At 39.5% G+C, this 21,707-nt stretch overlaps 1 protein-coding gene across 10 annotated transcripts in view; it reads right to left on the bottom strand.

Annotated features, from left to right (window-relative positions):
- The window catches only part of DMD (dystrophin), a 2,428,671-nt gene that overhangs the window by 354,562 nt on the left and 2,052,402 nt on the right, over positions 1-21,707 (bottom strand). For all 10 annotated transcript variants that reach the window (XM_077145121.1, XM_077145123.1, XM_077145120.1 and 7 more), the window contains 3 exons: positions 18,490-18,646; positions 4,480-4,600; positions 3,602-3,870 (listed from right to left, as the gene is read on the bottom strand). In XM_077145121.1, the coding sequence (XP_077001236.1) occupies positions 3,602-3,870; positions 4,480-4,600; positions 18,490-18,646 (547 nt within the window). The remainder of the gene's footprint in view (positions 1-3,601; positions 3,871-4,479; positions 4,601-18,489; positions 18,647-21,707) is intronic.

The following is a 21,707-nucleotide window of genomic DNA, read 5'->3' as shown; positions in this document are numbered from 1 at the left end:
AGGAACACATATTTCACAGTCACTTGAATAGCAATTTCTTTAACAAATAAGACCAAGATAGAGATGATATTTTGATAGAGTCACCAGAGGTAATGAAAATGAACTGCCGCAGGTATATAAAATCTTCGACTCATTGCCAAGCTATCAGTTTGGAGTGCTCTGTAGCCTGGAGCCCCCCAGGGCTTAAATTTCTGGGGAGAAAAGTGGTTTTAAGTATTCTTCTACTTCTTTCCAAAATAAGATTTAGTTAATCAAGTTCATTTCTTGTAAACTACCATCACCAAAGCTTCAGGGTTTCAAGCCCAGTGTCACTGAGATGCAATGGAGATAAATGATTTATTCTATTTCCACTGCGAAATTGAAGAGGAACTACTGGAGGGAAATAAATACACATGAATCCATGAAATCCATAACTTTCATATATGCATAAAGTACTTATATACTTCTGGTTTAGAAACCAAAATAATCATATCTATTATGACTAGTACATACATACTCAGATAAATTCTATAACTTAAGTATATTGATGTCAGAGAAAGAAAGAATTGTTGCCATAGATAAGCATTTTTTAAAAGGAATAGTTAATGTCTACATGTTTTGCCATTATTGGGATCAGGAAGAGAGCCTACCCAATTAAGATATGGGGAATGAAGCTGGTCTTATGAAAACTGGAAGAGGAATTGCAAATAGGATTGGTTGAAGCCTAGCGGTTATTTGAACTCTTTCTTTTTTCAGTTATTGTTGAATTGTGCCACATACATTCTCCTTCCATACTCAGTATCCTACAAATGCCCTGGTGACAGATATGGCTAAAAAGGAATCCTGTATATCTGTTCTAAAGCCTGTATATTCAACCACTTAATTGATTTATTAACAAAGTTAGCTCCTCTGAGATATTCCCCAAAATGCATTTCTCATTTTTGGAGAAGGCTAAAAAAATTTAGTTCCGATATTTCTGGAGAAGATACTATTTTTTTTAATGCAGAACAAGTAGAATTAATGCATTTCAAAACATCATTTTAATTTTCAAGTATTCAGTAATAATAATAAAGCGATTAGTCGTTGCTTTAACTGACAGATGTGGGGTCACAGAGTGTTGGGGTGGAAGGGATTACAGACTTATAGGATCAATTTTTTAATCTTTTAAAAAATGTTTACCTACTATTTTAATGAAGAGATGATCAACAGCAGACTGTAGGCTTCAGGAGGGCAAAGATCAAGTCTGTTTCATTCACAACTACCTGTCTAGCACATTGCATAGTGGCTTATAAACAACTGCTGAATGAATGACTGAAGAAACTAATTTAAATTCCTTATATGTTACTGGCACTGTGCTAGGAGCCAGGAATTCAAAGATGTATAACATGATCCTTACTTGTAGGCAAGGATCAGTTTCAACAGGAGGAAAGATAACATAAGTTGCTTGCTGCAAGATATGTGGGATTTAAGTATGATGAGTTAAGCAAGTCCAAAGAACAATGAGAGCACTTATTTGAGAGCAGCATCTTCTCATTGGTGGGAGTTGGGGATGGGAGAAACTCAGGAAAAACTATAAGGGCAAGGTGACATTTGAGTTGGGCCTTGAGGGCTGAGTAGGAGTTCACCAGGAAGGTAATGTGGGGTGATCCAAGTAGAAAGAAGAGCATTTCCAAAGGCAGGGAGTTATGAAAAGCGAACAGCATGCTTGACTAAAGGGAGTGATGTGGTCAGAGTGTATGGAATGCCCTGAAGGATGGGAATTACTGTCTGGAATTTAAGATAGGGCTAAGAAGCAAAGGACTATCTCTGTTCTTCATTCATTGGGGCTTTGTTCTCTAAGCAACTGGAAGCTACTTGATACAATGGAATTTTTGCTTTAGCAAGATCCTGTGAGAAGTATGGATTGCAGTTGGAAGGGGATGGATAAAGCAGAACTATTAGTAGAGAAGCTGTGCGTCCATCCATTCATTAACCAAATGTTTTAAACACAGAGTCCACAATATGCCAAGCTCACTGATGGGGGAATGGAATTTAAAGATAATATAACACAATATAGAGAGGCTGAGGACTAGAACAGGACAATGATTGAAAAGAGGTGAAAACATAAAAAGAGACATCCTGGGGGTGCACGGGTGGTTCAGTGGTAGAATGCTTGCCTTCCATGTGGGAGACCCAGGCTTGATTCCTGGACCATGTACCACCCCACCACCTCCCAAAAAGGAAAAAAGAAAAAAAAGAGAGAGAGAGAGAGAGATTCTGGGGTAAAAGGAGCAATCAAGTACAGTCATTGAAAACCTGGGAGGATTCAAGGATGATCCTGATGGGCAACTTGCTGGATCATAATCTATTAAGTGAAATAGGAAACAAGCAAACAAAACAAGGCAGGTAGAAGGGAAAAGAGGTAGGCGAATGGGAAAACAGGAAAGAATGAATTCATTTGGTTTCAGAATAGCTGGTTTTGCGATTCCTGTGGCATATGTGGAGGAGAAATTCAGACTAGAGATTTGGCTCTGTCACCATCCAGGGCATTTTGTACTGGGAGTGTAAATACAATGAAAAGAGAATTGGGCCAAGATTAGAAACTTGGCCACGGCAACATTTGTATAGCGGGGAAATAAAGGCAGGAGAAGAATGTGGAACAGTGCTATGAAAGCTTTGGGAGGAGAGGACTTCCTGAATGAACATACTGAATGAGGGTATTCTAAGTGGGGGAGAGAAATTTAACCTCTTTTGAATCTTAATCTAGGAGGAATTTTCTGTTCTTGACACCGGATGGATAAACAAAACATTTAAAGTTGTTGTTTTCAGGATGATAGTCTTAAATATGTAGATTCTTTCTTTATGCATATATTTCCCATACTTGTGCTGCAGAGGGATTTAAGCCTGGAGTCCTGGGTAGTAGTATTCTAGACATAGAGTGATATTTCTTCACATCTGTAGCAGACAAATGCAACTCAAAATTATATGCAGATTGTATTCTGAGGGAAGGACAGCATTAATAGCCTCATTTCAGAGTGACCATAACTTAACCAAATCAGATCATTCAGTTAGCAAAAAGGCCCAAACCCACATTCCCAGATCTTGATTGTGTGGTATTTTTCCTAATTTGATAGCAAGTAGCACAGCGATATGCTAAAGCACTTTCATTCAAGATAAGAGTGCTTTGCTTATGTCATCTCACCACTTATCAGGCCAATCAGACTACCTCAGTACAAACTCTTAACATTAATTTCCAAATAGCAAAATCAAAAGGATTTTTTTTCCCTGCAATTTCTCAATATTTCATTTCATATCATCGAAAACACCCAGACGATTAGATCGCTATCTGCTCCTGGAGGAAATACCACAGGCAAGAAGACTCTTGAGCTTGTCAAAAGATGGGCTCTTTCTTTTTTTTTTTTTTTCACATGGGCAGGCACCGGGAATGGAACCCAGGTCCTCTGGCATGGCAGGCAAGCATTCTTGCCTGCTGGGCCACCATGGCCCGCCCTAAAGATGGGCTCTTTCTATTTCTTAAGGGCCCTGTTCTGAACTTTGTGGGAAGAAAACCCTGCGCTGGAGTTCAGATGCGAACCTCTTTCGTGTCTCTCAAAGGGCCCTGAAACAAAGCAGGAGAAGGTACCTTGACTTTGGCGAGGTGATCTTGGAGAGAATCAATCAGGAGATCGCCCACGGGCTGCCAGGACCCCTTGATCACCTCAGCTTGGCGCAGCTTGAGGTCCAGCTCCTCCGCGGCCTCCTGGAGGGCCTGCAGTCTCTCGAGGGCCTCATCTATTTGCCTCTGCCAGTCAGCAGAGCGCACGCTCAGCTTTTTCCACTCAGCGTTGACCTCCTCGGCCTGCTTCCGCAGGAGCCGCGCGACGTTCTGGGTTCTCTCCTCAGGAGGCAGCTCTAAAGGGACAATATGACACGGTTTTAGCCCACATTCGTTTTTGTTTTCAAAAAAGGTAAAGTTGTTGGAAAGGTAATGCAGGAGGAAAGGGAATGCACTTATAATGAGAGGCCAATCTATGGATGAAGGGCTCTTCGGCCCGCATTTTGATAGAATCCAGCGCATACAAAGTCTGTCTTGCTGAATGAGTCAGTTCTACCTTTTAGCAATCAGATAATCTGTGATTCATTTAAGCTCTCGAGCAGAAAAATGTCAGCATGCTCACCACAAGCTCTAATTTACTCCGGTCAAATTTTCAAGCTCTTAAATTGAAAATTAGCTTGTAATCTTTGTCACAAAAGAATCCCTCCTCATAGAGAGACTTCTTTTGTTTGTTTTCGAAGTGTTTCAATAACTGATCACTAATCTCTTTTAATGCTTATGTATGAATGCCCAGACATATTTATGCATGGTGCTTTATTGATTCCTTTTTCCTTTTAATTTGAATTGATTCTATTTAAGCTACAAAATATGAGAGTGATCCAGACCCTGGCAGCCAGAATGGCTGGGTGGCTCTGTCACCACTCATCCTTCTACCAATATGTTATTACAGTTCCATATTCAATTACCTCTCGGCTCCTGGTAGAGTTTCTCTAGTCCTTCCAGAGGCTGCTCTGTCAAAAATATTCGTACAGTCTCAAGAGTGCTCATGATTACAGGTTCTTTAGTTTTCAATTCCCTCTTGAAGGCCTGCAAAATGAGATGAAAAGAAATACTTATTTGGCTTGTGGCATTCTTCGCAAGATTAATCCTGGGTGCTTAGAACCCGGTCACGAAACACCCAGGTCAATTTCGATTTCCACTATTTACAAGCGGATAATCATAAAGTGATAAAGAAGGCTATAGGCTCTTTCTGCTAATCAGGAAGCCATTGTGCTTTGTAAAACGCTCTCCTGAGGAGGAGAGAGGAAGCTTTTTTTTTTTTTTTTGCATGGGCAGACACCAGGAATCGAACCCAGGTCTCCAGCATGGCACACGAGAGCTCTGCCACTGAGCTACCATTGCCCACCCAAGAGAGGAACTTTTAAAATATGCCGACACACCTTCATTCAAGATAAGGGTGCTTTATGCTTTTGTTTGCATAATCTCACTTCTAAACTTGAAATCTGGAGCTGCAACTGCAAGGCATGTTTTGTAAAGCCAGGTAACAGAGACATACCACACGCAAATGAACAAATATCCAGAAGGTTCAAACTCTCAAGCTATGTTGAGGTATATAACTAATCCAATGGATAATCACCAGTTAATTCTGTCAAAATGCATAGCAATACGTTAAACAACATATTAACAATAAACCAGGTGAAACATGTCGGTACTTTTGGAAAATTCCCATTATTGACTGTGACCTCTTTGAAGGCGGCAAAAATGTTGTTGAGGTATTGTGGAGGTAGGAGAACAAGTTTCTATAAATGAGTAGAACAAGGAGAGCTGTCCCCAGGTCATCTAAGCTACTCATCCATTTAAAACTAGGATAATCTTCCTTGATACAAAGAATTAAAAGAAAAAAATGCCTAGATTCTGCCCTCAGGAAGTTTCTGGACCAAAAGAAGGGAGAAAACTACCTCATTAGAAGCAGAGTGAAAACCATCAGTTCAAGTATAATCATCGAGGGTTGAGAGAGGGCTGTGGAATATAATTGTGAAGCTAGAATAAACTAACAGATGCTTTGAAACCGTCTAAGGTTGTTACTGACCCCAGATTCCGTGATCTCAGAAGTGAAGATGTTAATAAAAGTATTAAGTTCCACATAAATGCTAATAGATATGTGTAACAACAACAATAATAATAATTGCCCTGCTCCAGGGCTTAATTATTCATTTTCTCTTTCAATTCTGCTTACATCTAGCAATGCTGCCTACCGAATTTATTTATTTATTTATTTTTCACATGGGCAGATACCAGGAATCGAACCCGGGTCCTCTGGCATGGCAGGCGAGCATTCTTGCCTGCTGAGCCACCGTGGCCCACCTGCCTACTGAATTTAAACGCTGTTCCGCTACTGGGAGAAAACTTGGCAGTATCCTTCTTAAATATCAGATATACCATTATATTACATTAGTGCTCCAGAACTGTATTGTATGATATTTATTAAAAAAAGAAAGAAAGAAAGAAAAAGGAAAGAAATCCTGGGCAGTGCAACAGTGACTCAGAGGCGGAATTCTCGCCTACTATGCCGGAGATGCGGGTTTGATTCCCGGTGCTTGCACATGCCAAAAAAACAAAACAAAACAAAAAATCCTAATGGTGCTTGCCATCCAAAGGAATTCTGAGACAGATACTTGGCAAAATGATTCATCTTCCTTAGTTACACTGTGGTATAGAGAGGCAAGGCATTTGAACCAAAATAATGGTATTTTAATGAGTAGAAAATTAGGATTCAGAGAGACAAATGGTCATAGCTGAGACTGGATTAGCTATCCCTTTAGGTATTTACATTTTAAAAAATCTGAAACCCAGACCTTAGAGACATCCTCAGGTTGTAAGAAGTGAGAAATAGGTGGTTAGAGCTGGCTGCTGGAGAGGCTGGAGATAGGACTCAGGCTTAGTAAGTTTCCAAGGAGATCCTTTGAGGAGGGAAGTGGGACAGTTGCCTCCTTCTCCTTTATAAGCAGAGAAAAAATCATTTCCCTTGCATATGGAGGGCCTGGCCACTCAGGAAAGAAAATTCGTCATTAGCTCTCACGGCATCACCCCGGGGTTAAGACTTGGAACCGAGAGGAGTGTGGCAACGTGATTTATTGTAAGTCAATTAAAAAAAAAAATCTGTCTCTAATCCAGAAGAACTCATACATGCATTTGGGGTAAAATTAACAAGGATGACTCTTAAAAATCCAACTAAGATGGGGGGGGGTCCTGTATGAGGAGCCGAATAAGGGAGTGTGACGTGCTTAGCTTGGGCACGTAATGTTCCTTCCAGAAAGAAATCAAAATAAAAGCCTGATGTTTTGGGGAGAGGAAAAGAAGATTTAGGGGGTATTCTCTTATTCAAGTACTATTTATTGAATACCTACTATTATGCATATAGGCAAGGATTACAATTACACGAGATGAGATTCCTGAGGAACATCAAAATTAAAGGGGTGGATAGAGAAGTTTCCATGAGATGTCAAAAAGCAATGGACAGGTGGAGAGATAGGGAGGAAAGGCGGACACTGACCTGAAACAGAGTTTTGAGAAGAAGAAAGCGACAGAGCATTCAACAATGACATACAGATCAGCACTGAAAAGGGCTTGGGAACAAGTCACTGGTAACTTGGTGAGAGCAATTTCAGGGAAGAGCAGTAGCCTTACAAGTAGGTTTAATATGATGATACTTTGGATGGATTGTACGATGTGTGAATATATCTCAATAAAATTGCATTGAACAGAAAAGTAGGTTTAGTTGAGGAGTGCGTGAGAGAAGATGGAATGAGCATTTCAAGTGAAAACTATTTGTTTACTTTTTTTTTTCCTGCAAGAGAAAAGAAGATAGGACAGGACAGAGAGGATTACAAGGTAAAGGGAAGATATGTTTTTTTGTGTGTATGTGTGTGTGTGTGTGCTTTTGTAGGATAGGAATGGTTTGAAAACAGACTGAAAAGACAGAAGCTAGCAGTAGGGTGACCAACTGTCCCAGTTTGCCCAGGACTAAGGAGTTTTTGAGGATGGAAGATTTTTAATGCTAAAACCAAGACAGTCTCAGGCAAACCAGGGCAGTTAGTACGTGATCCTTGTAGAGAGGAGTATGTTAAAAACCCAGACAAGAGAAAGTGGAGATCACTGTTGCAGCAGGGTCTGTAAAATAAGAAAACGGATCTTGGAATCCTACCCAACTTAAATTTCCGGGGCATTACTTAATGGTGCAATTCTATTGCTAATACTGTACAGCAAATAACTAAAGGCTAAAGGACCGTACATGATGAGAAGCCACTTGTTTGCATCTTAAATTGTTGCCGAGGACTCAGCTCCACCACAGCTGCACAGTTCATGTCTTAAATATGAATCACTGAGGATTTAAATGATTCTACAGAAAAGACAATGGAAGTTCTGTCATTACAAAGACGTAAGAACCATTATTTTCACATCATTGTCTGAAATTAAATAAAGAAAGTGGATGGAAGAGAGGGTGAAGAGATTGTATCTTCAGAATTTAGGAAGACAGACTAAACAAAAACAGGGTAAAAAAAAAAAACCGGAAAAAAGAAAAAATAGTTGGTTCAAGAAAATGGGAGGATGAAGAAAATGGTGATGTTTCTTATTATATGGAAAAGACTATACATATGAATTCATTTTTAACATGGTTATGTGAAAAGATTCTATTCCAATCATTCACTTCACAAATTTAAAGTACCTACTTTGCACCAGACACTGTTCTAGGCAATGAGCATCAGTGGTCCTTACAGACAGCATGGAGCTTAAAAGAGATAAGCCTATGCATTCACTCCTTGAGGACCAAGGTTAGGTCTTATATCCTCAAAGAGTTTATAGTTTGCTTGAATAGGTATGATTGTGGCATGTACTTTTATGTTATGAATGTTTTACCAATGCAAACTGAGGTACAGATAAGTTAGGATTTACTTAAGGTCATGAGTTCACTATATTTCCATGAAAGTAGGATATAAATTATATAAAAATTATATTTATGTTTCCATATAAACAGAAACTCCTAATGGCCACAAAGCCAATCAGAAACTTTCAAAACAGGTGGAAGGAGCAGAGAAGAAGCCAGTCATTGACTATTTCTAATCTCTGCTCCTCTGCTTCTAGAAAAAATATCGGGGATAAATATTACCAAGAAATATTCAATAAGACCATAACCAGAAGTAGCTCAGAACCATGTGCTTAATGTACTATAGAGAAGAGAGGGGCAGCATGACAGCTCTGGGTGTAGGAACTGGCATTACGGTGAGAAAAGCTAGCACGCTTTCATCTGGCGAGGAGGTATGCAGGGTCCTCTTACAATGGATGTAAGTACAAGCCCTTGTTTTGACAAACACAGATCTCTTTCAAACACATACAGTTTCCCCGGAGCTGAATTTTACCTATATTCCTGTCGAAGTAGCAAAGGTATATTTGTGCCTTGTGGGATGAAATCTGATGGAATGACTATGCACGTTTTCCCTATCAGCAGAACTCTACAGAGTCATCCTGAGGCAGACTGAGGAGGTGAGAAGAGCACACAGTTCTGAGCAGCAGGAGTCCTGGGCTTTAAGTCCAGGTTGGGCTAAAACCTGGCTATGTGATCTAGAACATGCCATACCATCTCCCTGAGCCTTTGTGTCCTCATTTTAAAATGAAGGGGCTTGCTAAACACCTCATCTAAGTTCTAGCATTCAGGTTCTTTTTTCTTCAATGTTCTTTTTATTGAGGTATCATCATCTAAAGTGTACAATCAGTGATTCACAGTATCAGCATAAAGCGGTGCACTCATGATTACAATTGATCTTTGAACATTTTCATTACTCCAAAAACAATGAAATTAAGAATAAAAATAAAAGTAAAAAAGAGCACCCCAAATTTCCCATACCCACCTATGTTTATTTTTTTGTCTTTTTTTTCCTTACTCATCCACCCATACACTGGATAAAGGGAATGTCAGTCACAAGATTTTCACACTCAAATGGTCACACTTTAAAAGCTCTATAGTTATTCAATTATCTTCAAGAATCAAAGCTATTGGATTACAGTTCAACAGTTTCAGCTATTTCCCTCTAGCTACACCAAAAACTGAAAAGGGATTTCTATATACTGCATAAGAATAACCTTCAGAAAGATCTCTCAACTCTATTTGAAATCTCTTAGCCATTGAAAGTTTATTGTGTTTCATTTATCTTCCCCTTTTTGGTCAAGAAGGCTTTCTCAATCCCACAATGCCAGGGCCAGGCTCATTCCCGGGTGTCATGTCTCATGTTGCCAGGGGGATTTACATACCTGCGAGTCACGACCCATGTAGGGGAGAGAGCAGTGAGTTTACCTGCAGAATAGCTTAGAGAGAGAAGCCATGTCTGAGCAACAAAAGAGGTTGATTGTCTGGGGGTGACTTTTAGGCATAATCATAAGTAGGTTTGGCTTCTCCTTGCAAGAATAAGTTCTATAAGGACAGGCCCCAAGATTGAGGGCTTGTCCTATCACATTGGCACTCCCCAATGCTTGTGAGAATATCAGTCTTCTCCAGGTGGGAAAGTTCAGCATGTCCATCTTTTTCCATCAAAGTCCTCTCAAGGGGACTTTCCAAATACTTTTTGATCTTCTGCTCAGCTTACTTTGAGATATATCAGGACTTACATCAACCGATACAAACCAACAAGATCTCACTCCATATTCATGGTTCCATGTAATTATGGTATTGAAATAAGCTGATCATACAGGTTAAATTGGATACTGTGCTAGTGACAATATAAATTTTGTACCAAATAAATGTCCTTTGGTCTCACACGGGAGTTCAAGTTTTAAAATCTACCATCCTTTACCTTTTAGTCTTATTTACCTTAATCCTATCAAGATCAGCTTCATTTATATCTAATTGAAGTCTGATTACTTTTTCAGCATCTTTAACAGTTACTGTATAGGATAATGCTGATTTTCTTAGCTGTAGAACTCTAGCTATGAGTCTCAGTCTCACACAAATACCCAAAGCTCCAGGGACTGACCAGGCTATACCCAAAGAGCTCAGCATCTCAGAATTTAGAAATGGCAGTCACAACTCCAGAATAGATGTGACTGCTGTAAGAGTTAACGTTCAGATTTCATATTCTATAAGCAATATGATGAGCTCATTAATCAGCCATCGGCCTGTTATATGGTGGCAGTTTGGAAGAGAGTGTCCGCCCAACATCATCGATGATAAAATCATAGCCACAGCCTGGCACACAGTAGATGCTTAATAAATGTTGAACAAATAACAGAACACTCAGAACACTGGAGTGTGTGATATGGAGGCCAGGTTGATATCGCTATAGAACAGGCTGGTAGGTCAAAGCTGGATCTTGTGAATTCTTATTAGAGAAACAAAAAGTATTAATGCTGTCATTTGGGGAAAAACTGAGAGCTCTTATTCTGGGTCTACTCTTATGTTCTAGGTCGAAAGCCAAGCGGAACCTCAACTGAGTGCTTTCTTTCCTAAAGGAAGTGCTCATGTCCAAACATTCAGAAGTTCCATGGTTCGAACCGTTGGCTGGGGCTTTTACTCTAGTGTGCAGCAGCATTACCTAGGGGATGAGAGGACACTAGAAATGTCTAAAATGAAGTGATTCAACAGTGTTACTGATTTAGCAAATGGTTACCAAGTGAGCACAGGATGCAGTGCCTCCTATATTGTTTTTACTTCTGATAAGAAAGTTACTGGACACATTTTATCACCATGATGTCCTTCTACTTCTAAAGAGCCACCAAATTTTTTGAGTCTCCAACAGAGAAAAAATATTTTATCATTTGTTGATCAGGGACAATAAATGCCCAATTAATTCAAAATCAATATCATGTAAAGGGCGAGAGAAGAAATCTGGTAAATATCTGGAGTAATATGATGGTAGGTTGGCAGGAATTGCTTTTTTCTCCAAGACTCTAAGGTCAATTCATCGGAGTTCATGGAAGAAAGAAACTTGAAGGAAGAGGGAACAGAAAAACAGAGAACTTTCCCTTAATAGTCATTTGAGAAAGCTAGTATCAGAGAAGTTATAAAAATGGAGCAGGTGGACTACAAAGAAAAGGTCAGAAGTGTCTTTAAGATAAAAAGTCTCCCCCTTACATTCACTCCACTTCTGGATAAAAGTACAGATATGGGATTGCAGTATAAGATATATCAAGCCATTGTTTCAGATGGTCAACAGCATGAACAACAATATTAATTTATAAGTGGCATTAAAATCAACTTGAAGCAAAGTTGAAAAGTAATGGGACATATTTCAAGCCTGAAATCAAGTTTTAAAAAATCTGGTTGTGATGGATACATGGATGGTTCAGTGGTAGAATGCTCGCCTTCCATGTGGGAGACCCGGGTTCAATTTCTGGAACGTGCAACTAAGAAAAAAAAAATCTAGTTGTCCTCAATGAGAAAACATTTTTGAGTGTTTAGGAGTAAATATTTAATAAACTCATTATGAAGATATATTTTTCTAGAAGTCATTTAAAATGAAAGTTGTGTTCATGGAACTGAGTTCAGAGGTATGAGCTAGAACATAGTCCAGCCTGTATCCTATGGAAGAGTGCTTTAGTGCCCAAACAGCTTCTTGAACAGCTTGGTGACTCTCAATCCTAAGCCTGGGCTTCTTCCAACAACCCATGGGGAAGTCACTTCCTCCAGATAAGAAAGTTATATTCTGAGCTGACTTTAAGAAATCGCTGGTAAAAATGGAATCCATTCCCATGGCCATTTAGGGAGTTAGGCCTTAGGTCATTGGGCCTAAACCCCAAAATTTGGAGAGTCCCTCTGAAGTGACAGTGCAGATGAATGGATTATTAGGAAACCCTGTGACAAATTAATTTATATCCATTCTTAAGAGGCTCAGCCAAATTTTGAGATTGTCAACTGTTAAGTGGTGAATAATTTCTGAATCATACCATTTGTCTCTGTCTATCAACATGATCCCAAAACAGCATGCTCATTTCCAAGTCTTTCCCATCTCCATAAATGGCACCATCATTTACCCACTTGTTCCAGCCAAACACCTCAGCGTCATCCTTGACTCTTTGCTTTTCCTCACACTCGATCTCTGGCTTAGATTCATCATTTCCAGTCTGGTCCAAGTCATTGTCTCCTTCCCAGATTTTCAACATCCTCCTAACTTTCTCCCTGCTTTCAGTTTTGCTCCTCGCTGAGCCATTTCTCCATATAGCAGCCACAACCCACTTTTAAAAACATAAATCACATCATATCATCCCCGCCGTGAGCTTTCCCATAATGACTCATTACACTCCAAATAAAATCCATCTCCTTACCATTTGCTGATAAGACCATTTGTGATCTAGCCTTCGCCTATCTCTACAACCTGTCTACTGTTCTTATTTCTATTTAGGTACACTGCCAGTTTTGCTGATCCTTGAACACTCCAAACCTGTTCATACATGTGGGACTTTTGCATTTGCCACTCCTTCTGAGTAGAATACTATTCTGGTTTGCTAGCTGCTGGAATGCAACACACCAGAAACAGATTGGCTTTTAATAAAAGGGGATTCGTTTCATTAGTTCTTCAGAGGAAAGGCAGCTAACTTTCAACTGAGCTTCTCTCTTACATGGGAAGGCACAGGATGATCTCTGCTGGCTTTCTCTCCAGACCTCTGGGTTCCAACAACTTTCCCTGGGGTGATTTCTTTCTGCATCTCCAAAGGCCTGGGCTGAGCTGCGAGTGCTGAGATGAGGTATGCTGAGCTGCTTGGGCTGTGCTACGTTGCGCTCTCTCATTTAAGCACCAGCCAATTAAATCAAACATCATTCATTGCAGCAGGCACACCTCCTAGTTGACTGCAGATGTAATGAGCAACAGGTGAGGTTCATGTACCATTGGCTCACGTCCACAGCAACAGAACTAGGTACCTTCACCTGGCCAAGTTGATACCTGAATCTAACTACCACAAATACTCTTTAACCAAAGTCTTTGCTTGGCTCACTCGCTCACGTCACACAGGGCGCTGCTATTCCTTCCTCAGTCTCTCTCTATCCCTGTTTTACTTTTTCTTCTGTAGCTCTTACCTACTTCGTGGCATGATCTTATATATTAAGTCTGGCATGCAAAGTCTGGCAGGGCAGAGGCTCATTTTTTTCACCACCATATCCTTAGCCTCTGGCATAGCATAGGCACTCAGTACATAGTTACTGAATAAATCAATAATTTCTAGACTTCTGACTTATTAACATAAAAGAGAAAGACAGGTGTTCATTTGTAATTAATGAAATAATGTGTGTAAAAGTGCTCTGTAAAGGCAAAGTACTACACAAATATTTTTTAAGAATATTTGATAAGATATAAAAATATTGTGACAAAGTTAGAAAGAGGACTCAGGTAAAGAGAGCAATTTGCTCTCAAGTTCTGATGATATACCTAGTTCTCAGACTTCCTCAAATGCCTAGAAATGCAGTTCTAAAAATACCTTTTAAGTCTTTTCTATTTAGCATCCCTGATCATGACTGCAGATAATATCAAACTTACACGAAAGTAGTTTTCTCTGTTAGTGATAAAGGACAGACACAACGAACTGTGAACTTTGCAGGGGAGCCAAGCTTGCTTTTTTGTAACTCTAAGAGGTCAGGTCAATGAATGGTGGAGAGAATCCCTCTATCACAATCTTTTCGTTGTTTTCCAGAGGTTTTAGGAAACAATACATTTTTCTTAATGCCGAGCTGACCAGAATCTTAACATTCAAAAGTGGTACGAAAAAGACATTTCCTATTTCTGTGGAAAGAAAGCAAAGGGAACTCATTGAGTGAACACATATACTAAAATATACCCAAAGTGAGCAGGCCAGCATTGATAACAGAATTAACCTAAGTGAATGTGTAATGTACAACGTGACTTCAGGATAATTTTATTGAATTTCTAAACCTCTCCCTCACTTTGTGGCAACTTCTGAGGAACTCGAACATGCATAATATATGACCTGACAAATGAACAAGTAAACTACTTTATTTGAGCCTTTTCATTTGTCAACAGCACCCAAGTGATAATGGCTCTCTGTGCATTGTTTTAATAATGCATGTATTGATTACTTCCATCTAAATCTTAACCAGACATTCACAGGAAGCTTTGAAGGTGTTCTTAATGGTCTCTAGAGAAGGGATTATAGAGATTTTTTAATTGAAATGAAAAGCTAATGACAAACACTTTCATTAGTAAAAATGCAAACAAAAAGTCATTATCTACAGTGTTTCTATAATCAAGACCTAATCTCCATTTGGATTTGGGGTAGGATGCAGGGAATTAAATAAGCTCATGGTTTGCTGCAGATCTCCTTAGAAATTCCCCACTGTGATTCTTTCCTCTGAAACTCTCTCTAGGTTAATCACAGAAGTAGACAAGTAATAAATATCACTTTAGTGACTGCTCAAGTAAAACAAAGGAAGTCGGTTTTTTAAAATATATCTGGACCAGGATAATACACACAAATTGAAAATGAGTCAGTCTAGTGAGGCAAGTAATGAGGAAGCATAAAAGCCAGGATAATATATTCAAAAGATATAAAAATTGGTCAGTTTATATCTGCTAAGGCAAATTTGAGCTTTAATTATTTATAACACTTCAGTGCATATGGAGTATTATTTTATTAATTAATCTTGAGAGCCATTCCCGTGGTGGTTATTATGCTGCCCAGCTGGTTTGGGGAACATAGAGCCACTCCCATGAGTGTGAAAATTGCTTTGGGGAGTGAGAGTGCAGCTGCCACATACCTGTTGGACCACCTTGGAATTTTACCTATAGGGCAACCAAATATACCTCTGTTACAGTCATCAAGACTGACTATGTATTTCCCTTCTAAGAAAAGAGTGCAAGACATATGATATTTTGCTACAAAATCTCAGCATTAATTTGCAATGATGTACCGGGGGAATAAAAATGACCTGTTTCATAAACACCCTGATTTATAGAAAAGTGGAAGTGAACAAGATTTGATTATAGTTTCAAATCCTGACATTTGTATGGGATTTGTATTCCCATAAAGTGCAATGAACAAGGGCATTAATAATTGACCACAGCTAGTAAGCAGGTGATTAAAAATAAAAGAGTGGCATGCCAAATACATGAGGAACAAGTTTACAACTGCAAGTGACCCATCTTGATACCAAGCATTCTATACAAACAGTGTTTCAATCAAGAAACCCATAAAGAGCAAGACAATTTATAATCCTGGAAACATGGCAAAGCAAAACAAAAGGTTACAAATAAAAAATCTGTCAAGGATTTGATCTTGATGGAGTTTGAACTGATTGTGTTTCTTTCTCTTTTCCTAAGTATGTTCAGAACAGCTAATAGAGATCCAGTTTCAACGGGGTCTTTCCTTTTGTTCTTTTTGTCCAAAGGCAACATACAACTGCAACGTTAACGCCATTAAAGGACTACAGCTGCATAAGTGGGACAAAACCCAGGGTAAAATAGGGTGCCAAATTGTCCTCTCAACCGATACTCACAAGTGATGATGTTCTTCGAGGAAAGAATGTTTTATGATAAGGATTTTTTTTTTCAGATATGCAGAGAAGCATGTGAAAGCACCATGGGCCAAACTATAAGTAAAAACAGTGGGCATCAAAGTAGCTCTACACGCATTACAAAAGGATATATACGTTGGGAAAAAACAAAAAAGTCCAGCAAGTGAGAAAGGAACTTTGCTCTATTCAACCTTTCCCCAACTATGGTCTCAGTAGACAAGAGAAGAATGAAAAAGGTTCATCTTAGTTCACTGGTTGGTTTGTTTCCTTCCTCCTTCCCTTCCTTCCCTGACTCCTTCATCCCTTCATCTTATCAGTGTCTACCATCCACTAGACACTCTAGGATGTACTGGATAGAAAAAGTGACAACCCCTCCAGAAGAATAGTTTCTTGGAGCACATGGCTGATGAAGGGAGATGATATTAATCAAATAATTACAGAGCATACAGGATGGCAAAGAATGCTACGCCAAAGAAGAAAGTTATACAATGAAACGTAGATGGTATTTTGGGAGTGTATAAAAGGGAGTCAAATTGGGTATCAGGATAAAGTCAGGAAAGTATGTAGAGGTAGGTGTGGGTATAAAGGGTTTCAGTCAGAGTAACCAGAAGGTGCCTGAGAGGAATGGGGGAGAACTGGAAAAAACAAAGGTGGGCAGTATGGCCAGTGGCCAGACAGCAAGGGGGAGAGAAGTAAGAAAAGGGAAAGCTGGTGACAGACCAGCCAGATAGGACCTTGTGGCCCTGTCTTCATTCAAGGGTATGGAGAAGCCCCAAAGAGTGCTAAGACATAATCCAATGGCTACAAATGACCTGGTCAAGAAATAAATGGCAAGATAATAAAAAATAAAAAATAAATAAATAAATAAAAGGAACATGGGAGAACACATACAGATTACGAGATATTCTTGTGTGAGCATTAGAAGAGGGGCATGGCACAGGGGCCATTTTGCAGCATGCACACACCTTCTCCCAAGTATTTAATCCCACACTAAGCAGGGTACTATGAGGAAAGGAAAGGATTTTGCAAATGTAATTAAAATCCCTAGGGCGGTGGGATGGTGGCTCAGTGGCAGAATTCTCGCCTGCCATGCCGGAGACCCGGGTTCGATTCCCGGTGCCTGCCCACGTGGGAAAAAAGAAACAAAAACAAAACAGTAAAATCCCTAATCAGCTGAAATTAAAGTCAGGGAGATTTTATTGGGTGGGCCTAACTTAATAAATTGGAAGTCCTTAATAGGGGGGTTAGGCCTTTCCTAGAGACAGAAACTCAGTCCTGTGCACACAGACAGCTTCCCGTCCATGCCTTTGGGGGTGGGGTGGGGGTGGGGGGGTGGGGGGTGGGGGGGTAGGGAGTGGGGGGTGGGTTCTAACCATTTCATCATCCTGCCTGCCCGCTCACCTGCCTGCCTGAGGACTTGAGACTTACTAGGCCAGCACCTACCTACCACTGCATAAACTAAGTCCTTATAATCAATCCCTTGGAAAATATATATCCTAACTGGTTGCGCATCTCTGGTCAATTCCTTCCTGACCGAAACAGATTTTAGCCTCAACGGCATTATGTTGAGTGTTTGGACAAAGCCAATTTCAAAAGGTCCTATGTAGCATGATTCCATTTCTGTAACATTCTTGAAACGAGCAAACTTTAGAGATGAACAGATTAGTGGTTGCCAGGGATTAGGGACGAAGCGGGAGTGAGGGGAACCAGTGTGATTATAAAGGGGCAGCACAGATCTACACAAGATAAAATGGTATAGAATTAAACATACATAGTGGACCAATGTCAATTTCCTGATTTTGGTATTTTACTAAAGTTTCAGAAGATATAACCATTAGAAGAAACTGGGTGAAAGGTACAGGGGAAACTCTCTACACTATTTTCGCAACCTACTGTGAATCTAAAATCACTTCCCAATGAAAAGTAAAACCCAGAAGGATTTAAGAGTCGAAGTAACCGAATGCAACTTGTGACCTGTACTTCTATTCTGATTTAAACAAACAAAAAAAGAAACTGCTAAAAAATTTATGACATATGCAAGAAATGGAAATTTGATATAATGAGCTTTTTGGTACTTCTGAAGACTTATAATAGTCCCAGGGTCATTTTAAAAAGGCAAATCCCTATCTTTTAGAAATACTTTCGGAAATATTTATGAATGAGATGTTATGTGCCTGCATTTGCCTGGAAGTAATGGGGAAAGGGTTGAGATATGGAAGTAAAAAAGACTGGCTACAAACTGATAATTTATTGTAGCATTCTGTTTACTTTTCTGCATGTTTAATATTTTCCATGATAAAAAGTAAAAAAAAAAAAAAGAATATTGCAGATACTGGCAATTTCTTAGAGGATACTATCAATGCAGACATAAAACACATTTCTATTCAACTTTGATCAAAACTAATTTGAAAACAACCACTGAATGCCTACTATGTGCAAGGTACTGGGTTTAAAAACACCCTACCCTGTGTACATCGTTCTGCTTCTGAACTGCTGGAAAATCGCCTCCAATTGGTGCCTGGCGGCTTAACTCATCATCTTTTAGCTGCAGCCACACCAGAAGTTCCTGGAGAGAAAGGTGCAGACGCTTCCACTGGTCAGAACTGGCTTCCAAATGAGACCTAAAAAATAGCAGGAGCAAACTATGTCAAGAATTAACTGGAATCACTTGCCAATTCTAACAATCCCTTTAAAGATCTATTGGTTGATTAGTCCCACATTGTGTAAACCGATGGTGAAGTACACAGGAGTCCTCAATAAAAGTTTGGCTACCTGATTTTGAGAGCCACAAGATGGGGATATTTTGATGGCAATTCTGAGGGAAAGCAGTGTTTAGCCATATGTTTATTTCTACGTGCAGAATTCTGAGACTTCTGGCATGAGATATACACTGGAATGGATGATTTTCCCATACTGTAGCAATAAATGATATCTAACATTTTCAGTAGGAGAAACACTGGACCCAGTAACTAATATAAACCTCTCCCTTTCTAGGTGACTTATGCTAGGACTGGAATTCTTTCTGTTTTGAGAAATGGAAAGGTCTCTCCCCGTATTTTGACTTTTCCATTTCTACACCCTAAGCAGCTTCTTCCATTGACTCCTTCCGTCTGCTGTCCTTCCTGCTCCTTTTACCATATGCTTCTCCTCTCCCACAACCCTTCTCTACTCGTGTGCACCTGGGATTTGTTTTCACCAAGTACCAACATTTTCCGCTTTGTTTCCTTTGTGTAAAAGGTACTGAGACAACAACTCACCTGGAAGAGTAAAATCAGACATCTGCCCCAAATCCTCTCCCAAACATGAATAATTTAAGCAGGGGAATAATTTAGTGTGTTACCAGAAACTGCATTTAGAACACGTTAATACTTAGAAGCCAGTTAAGAATATACAAATGAACGATCTGTGTTATAAAATCCACATTTCATTTGCAGATGAAAGGTGAAATTAATAAAATAAATCATCATCCAGAAAACAGAGAGGAAACAAAGAATGTTAGTCAAAGCTTTGTCCTCAGGTAAATCAGGAATTACGCTGCATTACGCAACTATTACCAGCAATTACTAATTAATGCAATAAAATTAATGCTGTCTATAATAAAAGTAAAGCATAGTCTCCAATGCTGTAAAAAGTGAACTGCAAAGCAAAGCAACCAAGTAGAAAGAAACATTTCCTTTGGCCATTTGGGAACTTAGCCTGACATTTCCGAATACCAATTTCTTTTGGTCTCAAACAGAATCGAAGAGCACCTATCTGTCAAAATTAAATTCCTTCAAACTTTCTGAAGGATGAGTTGATGATACATAAATATCTTTAAAATGTGCAAATACAATGGCACACAAGTTTGAACACAAGGAATTTATACTAAGAAAGTAATGGGAAAAGTGTGCACAGATATAGGTATAAGAATATTATTTTTAGCATCGTTTACGATTGAGGCAAAGTAGAAACTGCCTAAACATTCAATTTAGGGAAATGTTTACATATATAATGGTGATGTCATGCAATGAAATCCTATGCAGACATTCACTCTAAGGGCACTGGCAAATATTTATGGACATGGAAACATCACCATGTCAATTGCTAAGCGAAAAATCAGTTTACAAAAATGTCTAAAATGTTTGTGTGTGTTTGTATTTGTGCACACATGCTCAACCATGCATGAAAAAAGTTCTAGAATGACAACTAACAACTGGGTTATCCCCAGAAGTGGATTTACAGGTGATTTATCCCTTCATCTTCATACTTTTCCAAACAGTCATGATTTTCCTCTATAATGAGCAATATAAACATTTCATTCAGGAAAACTGAAGGCATTCCCATCAAACAAGAGGAATTAATTGTTCAAGGCTATAAGGGTATTATTATGTAATAAACAAATCATGAAATACCATAAATACTTGAATTAGGCATAACAGTGCAGATTGCATACAGTGTAGAGGTCGGCTCTTTTATGTTACTGTTTCCTTCTTACGTTTCAGCTAGCACTTTCCTACGATAAGCCTAAGTGAGAATCCCCTACGCAAGAGTTTTGCTGTTTCATGGCATGTAATAACTACTGGTTACAGAGATTCCCGGGGGTGTCTGGAATTTGCAGCTTGGTCCCTTGAGGGAGAAGCAAGGCTGTCAAACAAGACATTTTGAAAGGAAAGTAGAAAGGGGGCACAGTCAAGACATGGAAAAGCAACCAACGGTAGGAGACCCATTGATTAAATAATTATCTATAGAGTGCCTGTAAGTCCCATTGAAGCACGGGGAAGGAGGTAAGCTAAGTGAGAACATACAGATGCTTACTGCTTGGCCTGCTCTGGTTTGGCAGGGGTCAAGAGGTGTAGAGGAGGATGTGGGCTGAAGGATGGGCAGGCAAGGCTGCCTGTGGTGAGGTATATGCTGCTGCTTTGCTTACATTGGGAAGTGCTACTATCTATGATTCTAGGTTAAAGAGTGCAGTCTAATTATTTATGGGTTAGTGTGTCCTCTAGAAGAGGAAATGAATAGCTCTGAGACCTAGGAACTTCTTTCCAAAGGATCTGAGGAATTGCCACGGCATGAGATAGGGAGGATGTTAGAAGCCAATGGACCAAGGACAGCGTGCAGATTCAAGAGAGGAACAGAAGAAAGACCTGGGGCCACAAACAATAAAAAGCTCTCCTGTATATGTTGGTTAGAGGACTTTACCTAAAGCATGAAGGTAGGTACAATTTTGGTATGTTTGATCACATAAATTGAGCATCAAATGACTGTTTCTTCCTTTTCCCTCCTAAAGCTCGGGAGTAAAAGGAAAGATGTATTACGGGGACAAAAACTTAAGCAAAAGCCTTGTAAAGGACATACACAGACATGTGAGAACAGCACATACACATACAAAGATATTCAAACGAAAGCCGAGGTTCTAACTTTAGTTCTGGGCATGAGAAACATTTGAATAGCTTGTTTAAAAGCCAGATTCCTAGGTCTCACTTCCAGAGTTTCTGATTTAGATCTGACATGCACTTTTAACAGGAACCTGTACTTTTTTTTTTGGCATGACCAGGCACCGGGAATTGAACCCAGGTCTCGGGCATGGCAGACAAGAACTCTGCCACTGAGCCACTGTTGCACCACCCTAGGAACCTGCACTTTTAACAAGAAGTTGAAAAACGCTACATGTGAGCCCTAGGACTGTTCTTTGAGAAATAATTT

Source organism: Tamandua tetradactyla, chromosome X (genome assembly GCF_023851605.1).
Source record: "Tamandua tetradactyla isolate mTamTet1 chromosome X, mTamTet1.pri, whole genome shotgun sequence".
NCBI classification, from domain to species: Eukaryota; Metazoa; Chordata; class Mammalia; order Pilosa; family Myrmecophagidae; genus Tamandua; species Tamandua tetradactyla.
This window is presented reverse-complemented; position numbering and strand designations above follow the sequence as displayed.